This window comes from Drosophila willistoni, unplaced genomic scaffold (assembly GCF_018902025.1).
Source record: "Drosophila willistoni isolate 14030-0811.24 unplaced genomic scaffold, UCI_dwil_1.1 Seg24.1, whole genome shotgun sequence".
Classification (NCBI taxonomy): Eukaryota; Metazoa; Arthropoda; class Insecta; order Diptera; family Drosophilidae; genus Drosophila; species Drosophila willistoni.
The window spans coordinates 44,867-66,075 of record NW_025814206.1 but is presented as its reverse complement, the minus strand read 5'-3'; the positions used below and the strand labels follow the sequence as shown (position 1 = coordinate 66,075).

Here is a 21,209-nt window from a genome sequence, read left to right as displayed (position 1 = left end):
AAAAAATGGCTACAGATTGGCGCAGACAAATTATGAAGCCCAAGCCAAAGTGGAAGGATGCACCAAAATGTGCTAAATTTAATGCTCGTCCAAAATTCAAAGGTTTTAAAGCGGATAAAGTTAAACCTAGAACCAAAACGGAGAAGGCGGTATTTTCGCCTAATACGAAAGTAGCAGTGATTGCCCCTTTTGGCCACGTTTCCCGTGAGGTACGCCCACTCACTAGAAGTCCTACTCCCAAACCAAGGAGTATCAAGAAAAAACATCGTGTGGCCGATAACGTGAAAAAATGGCGGTCAAAAGCCTGAAGTCAGATGGTAAAGAAGTACAAAAAATAAGAATAAAAAAGAATGGCTTAAGGCCGCAACTAAGGTCGATCAACTGGAAAAGTTCAAGAAATCGTTAATAAACATCCCGAGAGCTGGCCATACGAAAAGGACACACCAAGATAAATATTGCTAAAAATGACCAAAAAGTTTTGGTTAAAGTGAAGAAAGAATAGGACAAAGCAAATAAAAGAAAATAAGGCTTATGTATATATTGAATTTTTTTGCATTAGAAAAGACAACGATTCTACAAATTTTTTAAAATTTCTGTAATGACTTTTTTCAACCCATATTTGTATTTGAAAATAAGTAAACATCTGGATTGTTAATGCAATTTTATATCTTTTGCTCTTTACAATGGGGAAATTTGGTTGTTTGGTAGTTCGATTGGGCGTCCCGAGGAGCTTATATTATTTAGGACCGGATTTCATCCAATTAGCTATTGCTTTACTGCGGACATGGCAGCTTGACAATCTTACTAGAGAATACATTTCAAAATGCTTTCTCCTCTCCTTGATCCGACCAATTTTGTGATACCCTCCGGATACTTCTTAGTTTTGGCCCATGTGGAAAGAGTATCAAAACAACGACATTGACGAAGGTCTTTTCTTCGTATTTGTTTGTGGATTTATTTTATATAATTTGTTATGGGCCAAATAATTGATAAACAACAATACAGCTGGTATCGAATTCTTCAATAAAAATCAAAAGACTTAGGCCACAAACTTGCCGACTAATAGAATTTCTTTCAACTCAATTTTTTTTAGCTGATTCATTAAAACTTCTACATAACTTCCCTTTCTCTATCTTTATGTCTCTCTTTCTGAATATCTCGCTTGACATTGACCTTCATCGGTGTATTATTTTCTAATTAACAACTTCCCCGGGCTAGAAGCAGTAGAGAATATACCAAAGAGGAAGAGAATTCGTGCCAAATTCTTGAAAGATTTTTTCGATATACCCTAACGATAAGTGGGTATAGTGCTTATATTGCAGAGATATATTTATTTGCTCGATTTGTTGCTATGCTTTAATGTCATCTTAACAAAATTCAAAAGGTATGAAAATATCGTATGCAGTTAACAAGACATTAACTGCCTCATTACTTTTTCATGTGCCCAAATCGATTCAGCATCATTATGTCAAAATTCTTGCGACTTTTATCACTCATCAAAGACCTAGCCAAACCCTTCTTTTGATTGCCCTTCTTTTGATTGCCCTTCTTTTGATTGCCCTTGATTTGATTGCCCTTCTTTTGATTGCCCTTCTTTGGTTTGAGTAACATCAGATTTTGGACATCCGCAATCTTGCGTCTTACCATAAGGATATAGTGCATGCGTTTAGGTGGCGGTAGATTATACCAGGCCAGACGTGAGAGACGACCAATTTGTCGCTTGCTGAGTCTAGCCACTTGACGAGCATCCATGGCAGCGACATAGTCCTTGTGGAAAAACTTATAGGGATGCAAACTTTTTATGTATTTTTTTATGTCTTCTATTGTTGGTGCCACGGGCTGCTTTGCAGGTAGCACGGGATGCTTTGTAGGGCGTCTTGGAAACATGGTGCGTGAGAGTGGGACTCCTTTCTTCTTGTTAATATTATAAATACTAAAAATTTAGTTAAAACGTTGATAACAAATTTACAAAAATACTTTTTTTTTAGGGATTTTTCAACCAATTTGTTTGTTTCTATCTTTCAGACTGAAATGAATTTGTAGTTACATTTTTACATTTGAGCAGTGACAGAAATCGATATGTATAATTGGTTATAAGTTTAAGTCATATTTTTTTACTTGATAGTTTGAATAAGTAAATGGTGGAAAGGTTTATCTTGAATAGACCCAAATATGTAATAATTAGGAAGTAACCCTAAAGCTTTCCTAAGTTGTTATGGTAACAATATAAAAAGTGTTTAATACGATTTTTTAAGGAACGTGCTTTATCCTCATCAATCGAATAAATCTGGTCTTGCGGGTATTGTGGAGCCACTTAAAAGCCATTAACTCAATATTCCACTGTAAATGCAACTAGATTATAGACTAAAATCAGTTCTTTACCGACAAAGGCAGTAGGCGGGAGAGTGAAAAATAAAAAGTGAAAAGTAGGCCATGTCCATGTCCTAGTTTACCTGCCTCATTTCCTACTTCCATATTTCACATTCTAGAAAATCGTGCTCGAGAGTATAGTTCTAATAATTAAAACAAATTTAAAGTAAAAATAAATTTCAAATAAAAATGCCCAATCCCTATTGGCCTAACTTTAACAAAAACGGCAAGTTTAAACAATTTGCTCTAAAGCTGAAGGTTCCCAAAAAAATGGCTACAGATTGGCGCAGACAAATTATGAAGCCCAAGCCAAAGTGGAAGGATGCACCAAAATGTGCTAAATTTAATGCTCGTCCAAAATTCAAAGGTTTTAAAGCGGATAAAGTTAAACCTAGAACCAAAACGGAGAAGGCGGTATTTTCGCCTAATACGAAAGTAGCAGTGATTGCCCCTTTTGGCCACGTTTCCCGTGAGGTACGCCCACTCACTAGAAGTCCTACTCCCAAACCAAGAGTATCAAGAAAAAACATCGTGTGGCCGATAACGTGAAAAAAATGGCGGTCAAAAGCCTGAAGTCAGATGGTAAAGAAGTACAAAAAATAAGAAATAAAAAAGAATGGCTTAAGGCCGCAACTAAGGTCGATCAACTGGAAAAGTTCAAGAAAATCGTTAATAAATATCCCCGAGAGCTGGCCATACGAAAAGGACACACCAAGATAAATATTGCTAAAAATGACCAAAAAGTTTTGGTTAAAGTGAAGAAAGAATAGGACAAAGCAAATAAAAGAAAATAAGGCTTATGTATATATTGAATTTTTTTGCATTAGAAATGACAACGATTCTACAAATGTTTTAAAATTTCTGTAATGACTTTTTTCAACCCATATTTGTATTTGAAAATAAGTAAACATCTGGATTGTTAATGCAATTTTATATCTTTTGCTCTTTACAATGGGGAAATTTGGTTGTTTGGTAGTTCGATTGGGCGTCCCGAGGAGCTTATATTATTTAGGACCGGATTTCATCGAATTAGCTATTGCTTTACTGCGGACATGGCAGCTTGATAATCTTACTAGAGAATACATTTCAAAATGCTTTCTCCTCTCCTTGATCCGACCAATTTTGTGATACCCTCCGGATACTTCTTAGTTTTGGCCCATGTGGAAAGAGTATCAAAACAACGACATTGACGAAGGTCTTTTCTTCGTATTTGTTTGTGGATTTATTTATATAATTTGTTATGGGCCAAATAATTGATAAACAACAATACAGCTGTTATCGATGGGGCTGGCTCGTTAGCTAGAAAATTAGCTGGGAATTTGGCGCGAAAAAACCAAGAGAACCGAGCTAGTTCTGGGAGCGGTTCCGGTTCCGGGAACAAAATTTGAATTTTTAGGAATCTAAGAGAGTGGAGGAGTTGAGTCTTTTTTGGAAAAAAAGAGGAAGAGGACGAAGGAAAAAAAGAGGAGTTAAGTTTAGAAGGCACGTGGAGTTGTTAAGTTGTGCAAGAAGAAAAAAAAGCTGAAAAGTGCGTGTGCCTAGAAGGAGCATCCCACCCATCCTTGAAGACCAAGAATTGCATGCGAGACGCAGGACGGACACACACAGGAGCCTTCGGACAGCCAATTCGACGGGATCCAATCGGCCACCCAGATCCGGGTGCTCCAGGTTTTTTTTCTCCATTTAACCTCAACATTAGGCTGTTAGAATAAGTAATTGTATTTTGTTTATTTATATAATTTATTTAATTTATATTTGTATACGTCCCAGTGGTACCCTGGTTAGGCTCAGTCAATATTGTAAAAAAAATGTGAAATTGTTTAATATAATATATGTGTAATGAAAAAAGGAGAAATGTCTGAGTAGAGTATGACGACGGGATAGTCCACAGAACATGGGGGCTGCCAGGGAGTACGGGGCCCAAGGTAGGGTGGGTAGATCCTAGTTAATATACCAGCTAATTGTTAATTCCATAGTCCATCTTCCCGTCCGAGTGTAATGTTTTTGTATAATTTTTTGTTACCCGATTAATCCATCCATCGAGGTCGAATCAATTCCTGAGCCATGCGAGTTAGCCGGTGATCGATAATGCATTGCAGAAGAAAATAATCGGATTATAACAAATTCGGTTAACTAAGCACCTGCTCACCCAGTTTAAATAAACGTTTGAAAAATAAGTGCAACAGTTTGAAGTGCATTTGCACTCTGTGTGTCAGAGTGTTTGAGTGTTTTTTTTTTTTTTTTTTTTATTCCTTTATTGATAGGTATAGATAGTATAGATAGATATATACAGAGGAAAAAGAAAAATATGCCATAAAGGGAGCTTGATCCTAGGGGACGTCCTCGTGGGAATTGCTTCCTAGGGTCGGTGGCTCTCTCTACGACGCTTCAGCTCTCATGCGTTCGGATTGTCGCAGATCCCGCATTACATATGCTGCAAAGCTGTTGACCGCTTCCCATGTTTGTGGGCTGCCAACCATTGAATCCACGAGGTTGTTCACCGTTAATCCAGCCCCTGCAGTGAGTTCTAGGTGCCTTCTTTGGGACTCATAGCGCCGACACCTGAAAAGAATATGTTGTGCGTCTTCTACGCTGTTATCGCTGCAGACTGTGCACATAGGCGATTCTTCGTGACCAAAGCGATGGAGATATTGCCTAAAGCATCCATGACCGCTTAGTATCTGGGTTAGGTAGAAATTTACTGACCCATGCTTTCTGCCTAACCACTTCTCTATATTTGGGATCAGCAGGTGGGTCCATCTGCCCTTCTGTGACGCATCCCATCTTCTCTGCCATGTTATTAGGCTTCTGCCTCTAGCCTGTGCGCGTGCCAGTTTCTTCGAGGGCTCATCACTAGGTGCTGCAGCTACGACTGTGTCTTCATCCGCCTGAATGTCAAGTGGCAGCATCCCAGCTAACACTAATACTGCGTCGTCAGATACCGTTCTAAACGCGCAGCAGACTCTGAGTGCACAAAGTCTGTGGGTTGACCGTACGCCCCTGCTGTAGCTTTCTACTAATAAAGCCGATTTCCAGATCCGAGCCGCATAAAGTACAATGGAGCTGTGAACTGTCGTCAGCAGCTTTCTCGTCTCTTGTTTTGGGCCCCTCGTGTTTAAGAGGATCCTTGACAACGAACGCACGCATACCGATGCCTTCTCCTGAATGTTGGCTAGGTGTTCTCGAAAGGTTAGTCGAGTGTCTATCCACACGCCAAGATAGCGGATAGCTCTTTTGGACTGGACCGTAGTCCCCTCAACAGTAATTTGTGCTGTCTCAACAAGTTTCCTGCTTGAAATTAGAACGGCCTCTGTTTTTGCGCCGCTAATTTGAGTCCTACGGAGCCCAGCCATTCTACTATCTTTGCGATGGCCATGTTTGCTGCAGCCTCTGCTTGCTTAATCTCTTTTTAACAACGACTAGTGCAACATCATCTGCATAGATGATGAGAGAGTGTTTGAGTGTGTTTGTGTGTGTGTGTGTTACATTTACCCAGTTTGTTGACTTTGTTTTGACTGCCCACCCGAAAATCCACTTTAATTACAGCTACAGTTTTACTGTCACGGGTCTGAGCAGGTTGCATACAATAATGCAAATAATAAAAGAAAGGTATTCGAACCAGTTTTAAAAGCGTTTATTTTTGATTTCGTTTGCTATCGGTTTTTTGGATTTTGCCAACATATTCAAACGAGTCATTCCGACATGATACAAATATGATATCCGCCTTTCGGCCAAGAAATATTTATGCTAATCAATCATTTCAATTTTTTTGTTTTGTTTTTTTGTGTACAAGGACACCTTGGCCCGACAATTAGAATGAGCAAAAATGATTTATATAGAACGTGGCCAACACCCGCACAAGAGGAAATGGAATGCCGTTGGCCAAATCAAACAACATTCTAAACCGAAGAAACCCGTTTATGAGTTGTTTGTTACGTTTTGTCGTTGGTTGGCAATTATTTTGCCGTAATTGTATTTAATTTGCCCAGCACTTCACAGCATTAAGAGAAGGGCTGGAACAAGAGTGCTGTAAAGGGGGTGTTTGGCGTTGTCTGTATTTGTATCAATAATAAATTGACACTTGACTTAAACATTGTGGGTGTGGATAACCACGGTCTATGTTCGTGTCCACAAACCTCATAAACTGCATTCCTTAGAATCGCCACACTTCACTTTACTTTCTAGATTATGCTCTTGATATGAATATAGAGGTTTGACATTTTAATGATGGATTAATTTGGGTTAGAAATACACGAAAAACACTTATATTTCTGGTTCATCCCTTTTCCTTTTAAAAACAACTAATCAATAAAGTATAACTAATCCATGTTATTTTACACTATATTGTATTCTTATCATAATGCTTTATATTTTAAATTTATATTTCTAACTAGCAATCCTCGGTATATGAGTTGTCTAAGTGGCCCAGTCATTTAGTCAACTGAACAACGAGGATCCGGGTTCGAACTTCTTCTGGGGAATAAAAGTCTTTATAAAATAGGCTTAGTAAGAAATATCGAATGATATAGAAAAATCGTATGAAATACAGAAATCTTTGAGAAACGTAACTTATGCAAAAAAATAAAGATTTTAAAAAGGATCGCACTGCAAGGGTATATAAACTTCGTTGCAGTCAAAGTTAGCTTATTTTTATTTGTTTTTCAATCTCATCCTTAAAACTTTATAGAACAAAAGTGTACTGTACTTTTTGTATTTTTCTTTTAACCACTTAAAGTACAAATAAAATCTTCTGAAATTAATAAATACACAAACAAGTTGCCTCGCATGATGTTTGCCAATTGGCAACGATAATTATCTAGCATCATCAAATCATACGATTTCCAAGATTAAAGATAATTGTTTCTTGTTTAAGATGCAACTCAATAATTTGATGTTTTCCAAAAAAGAAAAAAAAACTTTCGAAGCGAAGAATGCCAACGAATAGAGTTTACCATTTAGCAACAAATTATTATAAATTATAGAAGGCTAATTTGCTGTACACTCAGTTATTGACGTTCGGCACACATGCATACATACATACATGCATACACGAATCGCTGTATGCCACCTAATTGGTAGCACTTTTCTGTTTTGTTGGCACATGTAAAGTTTTTAGTGGAGTAGTAGACCAACTTTGCGCATTTTGCTCCTACATGCATAAATGTTTGCATATGTATATCTCTCTCAACCACCAGCTCGAGCTCCAGCACCGTCACCACCGCCCCATATTTGTTTAGACAATGGCCAACACACACACACACACACACAAAGCGGGCGAAGCAAGTTAAAAAAAAACCAGCTGGAGAGCTTTGGCGCAATAGTTTTATTTTTTTTTGTTTCTGTTTGTTTCTATGTTTTCTTTGTTTTGGTTTCTGTGTTGCTCGCTTTTCGGTTTGTTTTGTGTAACAAGTTTGCATATGTAAATAGAAAATATAATTAAAACTAAAATTGGAATGTAATCGTCTATTATTTCTCCCTCACTGTATGAGTTGTGTGCATTTCATTTATAAATTATGCAACAAAAAATTCTTCAATAAAAATCAAAAGACTTAGGCCACAAACTTGCCGACTAATAGAATTTCTTTCAACTCAATTTTTTTTAGCTGATTCATTAAAACTTCTACATAACTTCCCTTTCTCTATCTTTATGTCTCTCTTTCTGAATATCTCGCTTGACATTGACCTTCATCGGTGTATTATTTTCTAATTAACAACTTCCCCGGGCTAGAAGCAGTAGAGAATATACCAAAGAGGAAGAGAATTCGTGCCCAATTCTTGAAAGATTTTTTCAATATACCCTAACGATAAGTGGGTATAGTGCTTATATTGCAGAGATATCACGTCTATATATTTGCTCGATTTGTTGCTGCTTTAATATCATCTTAACAAAATTCAAAAGGTATGAAAATATCGTATGCAGTTAACAAGACATTAACTGTCTCATTACTTTTTCATGTGGCCAAATCGATTCAGCATCATTATGTCAAAATTCTTGCGACTTTTATCACTCATCAAAGACCTAGCCAAACCCTTCTTTTGATTGCCCTTCTTTTGATTGCCCTTGATTTGATTGCCCTTCTTTTGGTTGCCCTTCTTTGGTTTGAGTAACATCAGATTTTGGACTTCCGCAATCTTGCGGACATAGTCCTTGTGGAAAAACTTATAGGGATGCAAACTTTTTATGTATTTTTTTATGTCTTCTATTGTTGGTGCCACGGGCTGCTTTGCAGGTAGCACGGGATGCTTTGTAGGGCGTCGTGGAAACATGGTGCGTGAGAGTGGGACTCCTTTCTTCTTGTTAATATTATAAATACTAAAATTTAGTTAAAACGTTGATAACAAATTTAGAAAAATACTTTTTTTTTTAAGGGATTTTTCAACCGATTTGTTTGTTTCTATCTTTCAGACTGAAATGAATTTGTAGTTACATTTTTACATTTGAGCAGTGACAGAAATCGATATGTATAATTGATTATAAGTTTAAGTCATATTTTTTTACTTGATAGTTTGAATAAGAAGTAGATGCACGAATATCCAAGTAAATGGTGGAGAGGTTTATCTTGAATAGACCCAAATATGTAATAATTAGGAAGTAACCCAAAAGCTTTCCTAAGTTGTTATGGTAACAATATAAAAAGTGTTTAATACGATTTTTTAAAGAACGTGCTTTATCCTCATCAATCGAATAAATCTGGTCTTGCGGGTATTGTGGAGCCACTTAAAAGCCATTAACTCAATATTCCACTGTAAATACAACTAGATTATAGACTAAAATCAGTTGTTTAATAATTAATAATTATCTAATATCTAATAATTAAAACAAATCTCCAGTTAAGACAAATTTCAAGTTAAAATGCCCAATCCCGATTGGGCTTGCCAAAAACGGCAAGTTTAAAAAATTTGCCCAAAAACTGAAGGTTCCCAAAAAAATGGCTACAGATTGGCGCAGACAAATTATGAAGCCCAAGCCAAAATTTAATTTAAATTTAATGCTCGTCCAAAATTCAAAGGTTTAAAGCGGATAAAGTTAAACCTAGAACCAAAACGGAGAAGGCGGTATTTTCGCCTAATACGAAAGTGGCAGTGATTGCCCCTTTTGGCGGCAACGTGAACAAAATGGCGGTCAAAAGCCTGAAGTCAGATGGTAAAGAAGTACAAAAAATAAGAAATAAAAAAGAATGGCTTAAGGCCGCAGCTAAGGTCGATCAACTGGAAAAGTTCAAGAAAATCGTTAATAAACATCCCCGAGAGCTGGCCACACGAAAAGGACACACCAAGATAAATATCACTGGAAATGACCAAAAAGTTTTGGTTAAGGTGAAGAAAGATGAGGACAAAGCAAATAAAAGAAAATAAGGCTTACGTATATATTGAATTTTTTTGCATTAGAATTGACAACGATTCTATAAATTTTTTAAAATTTCTATATTTACTTTTTTCAACCCATATTTGTATTTGAAAATAAGTAAACATCTGGATTGTTAATGCAATTTTATATCTTTTGCTCTTTACAATGGGGAAATTTGGTTGCTTGGTAGTTTGATTGGGAGTCCCGAGGAGCTCATCTTATTTTGGACCGGAATTCATCCAATTAGGTATTGCTTTCAGAGAGCTAAAAACAGGCGAACATTGCCAATTTTTCTAGCTAGCAGACTGATGTACATTTTTACATTTGAGCAGTGACAGAAATCGATATGTACTTATAATTGATTATAAGTTTAAGTCATATTTTTTTACTTGATAGTTTGAATAAGAAGTAGATGCACGAATATCCAAGTAAATGGTGGAAAGGTTTATCTTGAATAGACCCAAATATGTAATAATTAGGAAGTAACCCCAAAAGCTTTCCTAAGTTGTTATGGTAACAATATAAAAAGTGTTTAATACGATTTTTTAAAGAACGTGCTTTATCCTCATCAATCGAATAAATCTGGTCTTGCGGGTATTGTGGAGCCACTTAAAAGCCATTAACTCAATATTCCACTGTAAATACAACTAGATTATAGACTAAAATCAGTTCTTTACCGACAAAGGCAGTAGGCGGGAGAGTGAAAAATAAAAAGTGAAAAGTAGGCCATGTCCATTTGCCTAGTTTACCTGCCTCATTTCCTACTTCCATATTTCACATTCTAGAAAATCGTGCTCGAGAGTATAGTTCTAATAATTAAAACAAATTTAAAGTAAAAATAAATTTCAAATAAAAATGCCCAATCCCTATTGGCCTAACTTTAACAAAAACGGCAAGTTTAAACAATTTGCCCAAAAACTGAAGGTTCCCAAAAAAATGGCTACAGATTGGCGCAGACAAATTATAAAGCCCAAGCCAAAGTGGAAGGATGCACCAAAATGTGCTAAATTTAATGCTCGTCCAAAATTCAAAGATTTTAAAGCGGATAAAGTTAAACCTAAAACCAAAACGGAGAAGGCGGTATTTTCGCCTAATACGAAAGTAGCAGTGATTGCCCCTTTTGGCCACATTTCCCGTGAGGTACGCCCACTTACTAGAAGTCCTACTCCCAAACCAAGGAGTATTAAGAAAAAACATCGTGTGGCCGATAACGTGAAAAAAATGGCGGTCAAAAGCCTGAAGTCAGATGGTAAAGAAGTACAAAAAATAAGAAATAAAAAAGAATGGCTTAAGGCCGCAACTAAGGTCGATCAACTGGAAAAGTTCAAGAAAATCGTTAATAAACATCCCCGAGAGCTGGCCATACGAAAAGGACACACCAAGATAAATATCACTGGAAATGACCAAAAAGTTTTGGTTAAGGTGAAGAAAGATTGAGGACAAAGCAAATAAAAGAAAATAAGGATTACGTATATATTGAATTTTTTGCATTAGAATTGACAACGATTCTATAAATTTTTTTAAATTTCTATAATTACTTTTTTCGACCCATACTTGTATTTAAAAATAAGTAAACATCTGGATTATTAATGCAATTTTATATCTTTTGCTCTTTACAATGGTGAAATTTGGTTGCTTGGTAGTTCGATTGGGCGTCCCGAGGAGCTCATCTTATTTTGGACCGGAATTCATCCAATTAGCTATTGCTTTCAGAGAGCTAAAAACAGGCGGACATGGCCAATTTTTCTAGCTAGCAGACTGATGTACATTTTTACATTTGAGCAGTGACAGAAATCGATATGTATAATTGGTTATAAGTTTAAGTCATATTTTTTTACTTGATAGTTTGAATAAGAAGTAGATGCACGAATATACAAATAAATGTTGGAAAGGTATATCTTGACTATGCCCAAATATGTAATAATTAGGAAGTAACCCCAAAAGCTTTTTTAAGTTGTTATGGTAACAATGGAATAAGTGTTTAATTCGATTTTTTAAAGAACGTGCTTTATCCCCATCAATCTAATAAATCTGGTCTTGCGGGTATTGTGGAGCCACTTAAAAGCCATTCCCTCAATATTCCACTGTAAATACAACTAGATTATAGACTAAAATCAGTTCTTTACCGACAAAGGCAGTAGGCGGGATAGTGAAAAATAAAAAGTGAAAAGTAGGCCATGTCCATTTGCCTAGTTTACCTGCCTCATTTCCTACTTCCATATTTCACATTCTAGAAAATCGTGCTCGAGAGTATAGTTCTAATAATTAAAACAAATTTACAAATTGTGAGGTACGCCCACTCACTAAAAGTCCTACTCCCAAACCAAGGAGTATCAAGAAAAAACATCGTGTGGCCGATAACGTGAAAAAAATGGCGGTGAAAAGCCTGAAGTCAGATGGTAAAGAAGTACAAAAAATAAGAAATAAAAAAGAATGGCTTAAGGCCGCAGCTAAGGTCGATCAACTGGAAAAGTTCAAGAAAATCGTTAATAAACATCCCCGAGAGCTGGCCATACGAAAAGGACACACCGAGATAAATATCACTGTAAATGACCAAAAAGTTTTGGTTAAGGTGAAGAAAGATGAGGACAAAGCAAAGAAAAGAAAATAAGGATTACGTATATATTGAATTTTTTTGCATTAGAATCGACAACGATTCTATAAATTTTTTTAAATTTCTATAATTACTTTTTTCGACCCAAATTTGTATTTAAAAATAAGTAAACATCTGGATTGTTAATGCAATTTTATATCTTTTGCTCTTTACAATGGGGAAATTTGGTTGCTTGGTAGTTCGATTGGGCGTCCCGAGGAGCTCATCTTATTTTAGACCGGAATTCATCCAATTAGCTATTGCTTTCAGAGAGCTAAAAACAGGCGGACATGGCCAATTTTTCTAGCTAGCAGACTGATGTACATTTTTACATTTGAGCAGTGACAGAAATCGATATGTATAATTGGTTATAAGTTTAAGTCATATTTTTTTACTTGATAGTTTGAATAAGAACTAGATGCACGAATATACAAGTAAATGGTGGAAAGGTATATCTTGACTAGGCCCAAATATGTAATAATTAGGAAGTAACCCAAAAAGCTTTCCTAAGTTGTTATGGTAACAATATAAAAAGTGTTTAATACGATTTTTTAAAGAACGTGCTTTATCCTCATCAATCGAATAAATCTGGTCTTGCGGGTATTGTGGAGCCACTTAAAAGCCATTAACTCAATATTCCACTGTAAATACAACTAGATTATAGACTAAAATCAGTTCTTTACCGACAAAGGCAGTAGGCGGGAGAGTGAAAAATAAAAAGTGAAAAGTAGGCCATGTCCATTTGCCTAGTTTACCTGCCTCATTTCCTACTTCCATATTTCACATTCTAGAAAATCGTGCTCGAGAGTATAGTTCTAATAATTAAAACAAATTTAAAGTAAAAATAAATTTCAAATAAAAATGCCCAATCCCTATTGGCCTAACTTTAACAAAAACGGCAAGTTTAAACAATTTGCCCAAAAACTGAAGGTTCCCAAAAAAATGGCTACAGATTGGCGCAGACAAATTATGAAGCCCAAGCCAAAGTGGAAGAATGCACCAAAATGTGCTAAATTTAATGCTCGTCCAATATTCAAAGGTTTTAAAGCGGATAATGTTAAACCTAGAACCAAAACGGAGAAGGCGGTATTTTCGCCTAATACGAAAGTAGCAGTGATTGCCCCTTTTGGCCACGTTTCCCGTGAGGTACGCCCACTCACTAGAAGTCCTACTCCCAAACCAAGGAGTATCAAGAAAAAACATCGTGTGGCCGATAACGTGAAAAAAATGGCGGTCAAAAGCCTGAAGTCAGATGGTAAAGAAGTACAAAAAATAAGAAATAAAAAAGAATGGCTTAAGGCCGCAACTAAGGTCGATCAACTGGAAAAGTTCAAGAAAATCGTTAATAAACATCCCCGAGAGCTGGCCATACGAAAAGGACACACCAAGATAAATATCACTGGAAATGACCAAAAAGTTTTGGTTAAGGTGAAGAAAGATTGAGGACAAAGCAAATAAAAGAAAATAAGGATTACGTATATATTGAATTTTTTTGCATTAGAATTGACAACGATTCTATAAATTTTTTTAAATTTCTATAATTACTTTTTTCGACCCATATTTGTATTTAAAAATAAGTAAACATCTGGATTATTAATGCAATTTTATATCTTTTGCTCTTTACAATGGTGAAATTTGGTTGCTTGGTAGTTCGATTGGGCGTCCCGAGGAGCTCATCTTATTTTGGACCGGAATTCATCCAATTAGCTATTGCTTTCAGAGAGCTAAAAACAGGCGGACATGGCCAATTTTTCTAGCTAGCAGACTGATGTACATTTTTACATTTGAGCAGTGACAGAAATCGATATGTATAATTGGTTATAAGTTTAAGTCATATTTTTTTACTTGATAGTTTGAATAAGAAGTAGATGCACGAATATACAAATAAATGTTGGAAAGGTATATCTTGACTATGCCCAAATATGTAATAATTAGGAAGTAACCCCAAAAGCTTTTTTAAGTTGTTATGGTAACAATGGAATAAGTGTTTAATTCGATTTTTTAAAGAACGTGCTTTATCCCCATCAATCTAATAAATCTGGTCTTGCGGGTATTGTGGAGCCACTTAAAAGCCATTCCCTCAATATTCCACTGTAAATACAACTAGATTATAGACTAAAATCAGCTCTTTACCGACAAAGGCAGTAGGCGGGAGAGTGAAAAATAAAAAGTGAAAAGTAGGCCATGTCCATTTGCCTAGTTTACCTGCCTCATTTCCTACTTCCATATTTCACATTCTAGAAAATCGTGCTCGAGAGTATAGTTCTAATAATTAAAACAAATTTAAAGTAAAAATAAATTTCAAATAAAAATGCCCAATCCCTATTGGCCTAACTTTAACAAAAACGGCAAGTTTAAACAATTTGCCCAAAAACTGAAGGTTCCAAAAAAAATGGCTACAGATTGGCGCAGACAAATTATGAAGCCCAAGCCAAAGTGGAAGGATGCACCAAAATGTGCTAAATTTAATGCTCGTCCAAAATTCAAAGGTTTTAAAGCGGATAAAGTTAAACCTAGAACCAAAACGGAGAAGGCGGTATTTTCGCCTAATACGAAAGTAGCAGTGATTGCCCCTTTTGGCCACGTTTCCCGTGAGGTACGCCCACTCACTAGAAGTCCTACTCCCAAACCAAGGAGTATCAAGAAAAAACATCGTGTGGCCGATAACGTGAAAAAAATGGCGGTGAAAAGCCTGAAGTCAGATGGTAAAGAAGTACAAAAATTAAGAAATAAAAAAGAATGGCTTAAGGCCGCAGCTAAGGTCGATCAACTGGAAAAGTTCAAGAAAATCGTTAATAAACATCCCCGAGAGCTGGCCATACGAAAAGGACACACCAAGATAAATATCACTGGAAATGACCAAAAAGTTTTGGTTAAGGTGAAGAAAGATGAGGACAAAGCAAAGAAAAGAAAATAAGGATTACGTATATATTGAATTTTTTTGCATTAGAATCGACAACGATTCAATAAATTTTTTTAAATTTCTATAATTACTTTTTTCGACCCAAATTTGTATTTAAAAATAAGTAAACATCTGGATTGTTAATGCAATTTTATATCTTTTGCTCTTTACAATGGGGAAATTTGGTTGCTTGGTAGTTCGATTGGGCGTCCCGAGGAGCTCATCTTATTTTAGACCGGAATTCATCCAATTAGCTATTGCTTTCAGAGAGCTAAAAACAGGCGGACATGGCCAATTTTACTAGCTAGCAGACTGATGTACATTTTTACATTTGAGCAGTGACAGAAATCGATATGTATAATTGGTTATAAGTTTAAGTCATATTTTTTTACTTGATAGTTTGAATAAGAAGTAGATGCACGAATATACAAGTAAATGGTGGAAAGGTATATCTTGACTAGGCCCATATATGTAATAATTAGGAAGTAACCCCAAAAGCTTTTTTAAGTTGTTATGGTAACAATGGAATAAGTGTTTAATTCGATTTTTTAAAGAACGTGCTTTATCCCATCAATCGAATAAATCTGGTCTTGCGGGTATTGTGGAGCCACTTAAAAGCCATTCCCTCAATATTCCACTGTAAATACAACTAGATTATAGACTATTTGAAATATCTTAGAATGTTTATTGATTAGGTGATATTAAAATTACATATATATATATCGCCTAATACGAAAGTAGCAGTGATTGCCCCTTTTGGCCACGTTTCCCGTGAGGTACGCCCACTCACTAGAAGTCCTACTCCCAAACCAAGGAGTATCAAGAAAAAACATCGTGTGGCCGATAACGTGAAAAAAATGGCGGTGAAAAGCCTGAAGTCAGATGGTAAAGAAGTACAAAAATTAAGAAATAAAAAAGAATGGCTTAAGGCCGCAGCTAAGGTCGATCAACTGGAAAAGTTCAAGAAAATCGTTAATAAACATCCCGAGAGCTGGCCATACGAAAAGGACACACCAAGATAAATATCACTGGAAATGACCAAAAAGTTTTGGTTAAGGTGAAGAAAGATGAGGACAAAGCAAAGAAAAGAAAATAAGGATTACGTATATATTGAATTTTTTTGCATTAGAATCGACAACGATTCAATAAATTTTTTTAAATTTCTATAATTACTTTTTTCGACCCAAATTTGTATTTAAAAATAAGTAAACATCTGGATTGTTAATGCAATTTTATATCTTTTGCTCTTTACAATGGGGAAATTTGGTTGCTTGGTAGTTCGATTGGGCGTCCCGAGGAGCTCATCTTATTTTAGACCGGAATTCATCCAATTAGCTATTGCTTTCAGAGAGCTAAAAACAGGCGGACATGGCCAATTTTACTAGCTAGCAGACTGATGTACATTTTTACATTTGAGCAGTGACAGAAATCGATATGTATAATTGGTTATAAGTTTAAGTCATATTTTTTTACTTGATAGTTTGAATAAGAAGTAGATGCACGAATATACAAGTAAATGGTGGAAAGGTATATCTTGACTAGGCCCAAATATGTAATAATTAGGAAGTAACCCCAAAAGCTTTTTTAAGTTGTTATGGTAACAATGGAATAAGTGTTTAATTCGATTTTTTAAAGAACGTGCTTTATCCCCATCAATCGAATAAATCTGGTCTTGCGGGTATTGTGGAGCCACTTAAAAGCCATTCCCTCAATATTCCACTGTAAATACAACTAGATTATAGACTATTTGAAATATCTTAGAATGTTTATTGATTAGGTGATATTAAAATTACATATATATATATCGCAAGTTTATAACGCGTGTGCTTGCTGCGAACGACCGGCTGAACTGTCCATGGCGTCAAGCCAGCAGAGTTGCCAGATGGCTAACGTATGATAGGGCTGCATACACAACACCCCTTAACACCCAGATGATTCATAGAATTGAGTGGGTCGTCTCATGCGAGCAGAACGTCGTAGCATCGGTGAGGCATGCAATGACTGTGGATCATCTTGAATAGGACTCTCTGGCCTAGAGTGGTTACTGGAAGCAGGATCTTCCGTGTTGTCATCAGTTGCTGATGGTGCCTGATGTGATATGTTTACATCTGTTTGTTCAACTCGGCTTCGAATTTGGTTATAATGACGCTTTATGATGCGATTGTCTGTCAGACGAACTTTGTAAGACACTGGTCCTGTTTGCTCGGATATGTAGGCTTCTATCCATTTTGGACCCGGTGCATAGTTTCGTACCCAAACGGATTTGCCTGTATCAAAACATTTCGATTGATTAATAAATGGCTCTGCTCCATTAGAAATTTCTTGTGGCTGTAGTTTATCAAAGTAGGACTTTAACTCCCGATTTAACAATAGCTGAGCTGGCGAGCGATTTGTCGTTGCATGTGGAGTTATGTGTTGATTAAACAAAAATCGAGCAAGGCTTATTTCCATATTATTGCTCGGAGATAGTTTTTTAAGGTAGTTTTTGGTGGTCTGCACCATGCGCTCTGCTTGGCCGTTTGTTGCTGGGTGAAACGGTGCTGATCTAATGTGTCGAATTAGATTGTTGTGGAGGAATTATATTGTTGTGTGCCATTGTCTGACACTAACTGATCTGGTAACCCATGCGTAGCAAACAGTTGCCTGAGAACTTTAATTGTAGCCGCTGTAGAAGTGGAGCTAACAACCGCAACCTCTAGCCATTTTGAGTAAGAATCCACGACCAGAAGAAAGGTTTTTCCTTGAAAAGGTCCTGCAAAATCGATGTGTAGACGGGACCACGGCCGCTTGGCTGACTCCCAATGATGCACCGGTGCCTCTGAATGATCGTTACGATTCTGCTGGCATGGAATACATTTCTTAACAATAAGCTCAATCTCAGCGTCAATGTTTGGCCACCAAACATAGCTACGCGCTAACGCCTTCATTTTTACAATGCCTGGATGAGCGGCATGTAGAGCAGCTAAAATTGTTGCTCTGGATTTCGGTGGAACTACGGCGCGATTTCCCCAAATCAAAACTCCTTTATTTGTAGAGAGCTGTTCCCGACGGCAATAGTATGGATATGCAATATCTGATTGCTCCAATTTCATGTCAGGCCATCCCCTTAACACCCAGTTTGATACTTTCGCCAATAAGGGGTCCTTCGATGTTTGAGCGGCCATCGCCTCAGCACTTATGATTGGCGTTGCTGCTAATTCGATCATTAGCACATCGTCGGTGCTAACAGCGTCCGATGCTGCTGACAGTGGACAACGACTTAGAAAATCCGCATTGCCCATTTTTAATCCGGAGCGGTGTACTAGCTCGAAAGTATATGCTGACAGGAACAAAGATCGACGTAGCATCTGATTTGAAATAATGTTTGGGATTGCTTTCGATGTGGTAAAAATACCCAACAGAGGTCGATGATCGGTGATTAGTGTGAAAGTACGACCGTAGACGTAGTTGTGGAACTTCTTTACTCCTGCTACCAAAGCAATAGCTTCTCGATCAATCTGAGCATAATTTCGCTCAGCTTTGGATAAGGTACGGGAGTAAAAAGCGATGGGTTTCTCCGCTCCATTCGGCATTTTGTGACTTAAAACTGCACCGAGTCCATATGGTGACGCATCACAAGCTAGCACTAGTGGCAATGAACCATCATAATGCACTAGTACGTCGTCTGACCCAATAAGTTCCTTAAGTGTAGAAAAAGCCTTCTCACACTGTTTGTACCACCTCCAAGTTGCATTTTTATCCAAAAGACGATGTAAGGGTTCTGCCACTGTTGCTTTATGTGGCAAAAATGAGTGATAAAAATTTAGTAGTCCTAAGAAAGCCTGCAACTGCTTTTTATCCTTAGGTGCTGGTGCGTCTTTGATTGCCGAGACTTTATCGGCACATGGTCTTATACCAGTTGAGTCAATTTTGAAACCTAAAAACTCAACGAATGGTACTCCGAATTGGCATTTGTCCTTGCGTAGTCGCAGTCCGGCTTTGTCAAAACGTATAAACAGTTCCTGTAATCTAGTTGCCAACTCCGTTTCCGTTTTTCCAATTATTACAATGTCATCAAAATATGGTAAGACTCCGGAAATATTCTGTACCACATTCTCAATACAGCTTTGAAAAATGCCTGGTGCTGATGAAATGCCGAATTGCAATCGAGTAACTTTGAATGCACCCTTATGTGTACTGATTGTTTGCAGCAAAGACGAGTTTTCGTCGACTACTAACTGCTGATAAGCTTGAGCCAGATCAATTTTGGCAAAAATCGATCCACCTTCCATAGATGCCAGCAAAGTGTTGATCGCCGGTATTTGATGGCAGTGCGGCTTAACCGCTTTGTTTAAAGTTGATTTATAGTCGCCGCAAATACGAATTGAACCGTCCTTCTTGATAACTGGTACAATAGGAGTGGCCCAATCTGAATACTCCACAGGTTTAAGAATCCCTTGCTTGCATTGGCGATCCAGCTCCTCTTCGACTAGTCCCTTTAGAGCATATGGAATTCGGCGTGGAGGTAGTCGCACTGGTGGCACTGTAGCATCAATGTTTAATATGACTGGCGGACCAGTGTAACAACCAAGTTCTGTTGAGAATAAGTGTTCGAACTTATTCAGAATGCCTGCGATCTGTACGTCACTGCCCACTGAATGTATGCCCTTGATACTGATGCCTAGTGGGTCGAACCAGTTACAACCCAGAAGGTCGCTACAACCGCTTTTAGTGACGATGACTGGTAGATTATCAATATTACGACCGTTGTAATAAATTGATACATCAAAAACTCTTACTTAGTATCTGGATTGGGTTGTGTTGGTAGTCACTAAACCCCGGATCGTAGTTGTAAACTTTAGGCTTGTTTGTTGGCCAGATGCGATCATAAGTCCGCAACGTCATCATAGTTACGTCAGATCCAGAATCCACTTCAAAAGTACACGATTTTCCATTAATCTGTACCGTGATACGTTTCTTCAGGCTCACCAGATTAGATATGAGGTTTACCGATTTCCCACGTGAATTTTGCCCTTTACTGGATGAACATCGTTCGACGAGTCATTACTCCGGCAGACACGCTTAAGATGGCCCTTCCGGCCACAGCCGTGACATATTGCTTCACGATAAGGGCATTGCTGCCGGCCGTGTGCACCGGCACAACCCGCACATTGTTGTCCTTTTCCTTTATGTGGTTGTTGAGGGCGCTGTGATTTGATGCTGTGGATAGTCTCGTTAGGCTGTCTGATAGCCTTTGCACTCGCTGCTGCAGCTTCACTAGTAGTTGCTCTCTCCAAAACTTTCTGCACTGTCAATTCAGTGTCTGCAAGAAAACTTCTCTGTAAGCTTTCATCCCTCATGCCGCATACAAAACGACCACGCAGCATTCTGTCCAACGCTGCTCCAAAATTGCAACCCACTGCCAATGCTGCGAGATAGTTTCCGACGGTCTCATCCGGATGTTGATCACGTTTGTGAAAATGATAAAATGCCGCGATTTCCGATGGACGTGGACATAGATGATCAGTTAGAATCTTCTCAATTTGGTCTAACGGTAATGTACTGACCTGGTTTGGAAACGCCAATGATGTCAAAAGATCGTAGACTGGTGCTCCGACCAATGTGAGGAAAGATGCTTTTTTGCGACCCTCGTCGTTGACATCATTGGCAAGCAGGAACAATTTAAATCGCTCCAAATATGAGCCCCATTTATTTGGCTGTCCCAAATCAAACGGTTCCAAAATTCCAACTGTCGTCATAATTGGGTTCCGTTGAGTATATTTAGCACTCGTAGAATCAATTACTTCCTTGAAGAGGAGTTCAGCACCGCAAAAACTGAAAGCCCAACTTCATCACTTGAATTCAAAATATGAACTGATTTTATTGAAAAACGTCTTGTGTACATCAAAGAATTCTTAGACTCTAAGAGGCGACAATTGTTCTTAAAAATGCTTACTCTAATGTTTATATTAATGCTTGTTTATATCATGCACAGCGTTGGCGACTTGATATTGCGC

General features: G+C 37.4%; 2 protein-coding genes across 2 annotated transcripts; both read right to left on the bottom strand.

The window, feature by feature from the left end:
- Positions 1-1,329: 1,329 nt before the first annotated feature.
- On the bottom strand, positions 1,330-8,683 carry LOC124461176. The gene is made up of 2 exons (XM_047012726.1): positions 8,518-8,683; positions 1,330-1,767 (listed from the first exon to the last, which is right to left on the bottom strand). The coding sequence occupies exons 1-2, from the start codon at positions 8,635-8,637 to the stop codon at positions 1,429-1,431; spliced, it is 459 nt and encodes a 152-aa protein (XP_046868682.1). The 5' UTR covers positions 8,638-8,683; the 3' UTR covers positions 1,330-1,428.
- Positions 8,684-17,171: 8,488 nt separating this feature from the next.
- LOC124461175 (uncharacterized protein K02A2.6-like) lies at positions 17,172-20,100 on the bottom strand. Its single transcript, XM_047012725.1, has 3 exons — positions 19,992-20,100; positions 17,824-19,933; positions 17,172-17,301 (listed from the first exon to the last, which is right to left on the bottom strand). Exons 1-3 carry the CDS (start codon positions 20,098-20,100, stop codon positions 17,172-17,174), a joined length of 2,349 nt encoding a protein of 782 aa, XP_046868681.1.
- Between the last annotated feature and the right edge of the window lie 1,109 nt (positions 20,101-21,209).

Coding starts and splice junctions, on each gene's coding strand:
- LOC124461176 (XM_047012726.1), bottom strand. CDS start 8,637: ATGTTTCCACGACGCCCTACAAAGCATCCCGTGCTACCTGCAAAGCAG. Junction 1,768..8,517: donor CCTATAAGTTTTTCCACAAG/GACTATGTCCGC, acceptor TTTTTCCACAAG/GACTATGTCGCTGCCATGGA.
- LOC124461175 (XM_047012725.1), bottom strand. CDS start 20,100: ATGATGACGTTGCGGACTTATGATCGCATCTGGCCAACAAACAAGCCT. Junction 19,934..19,991: donor CAACCCAATCCAGATACTAA/GTAAGAGTTTTT, acceptor ATAATCTACCAG/TCATCGTCACTAAAAGCGGT. Junction 17,302..17,823: donor ACGCATGGGTTACCAGATCA/GTTAGTGTCAGA, acceptor ATATCACATCAG/GCACCATCAGCAACTGATGA.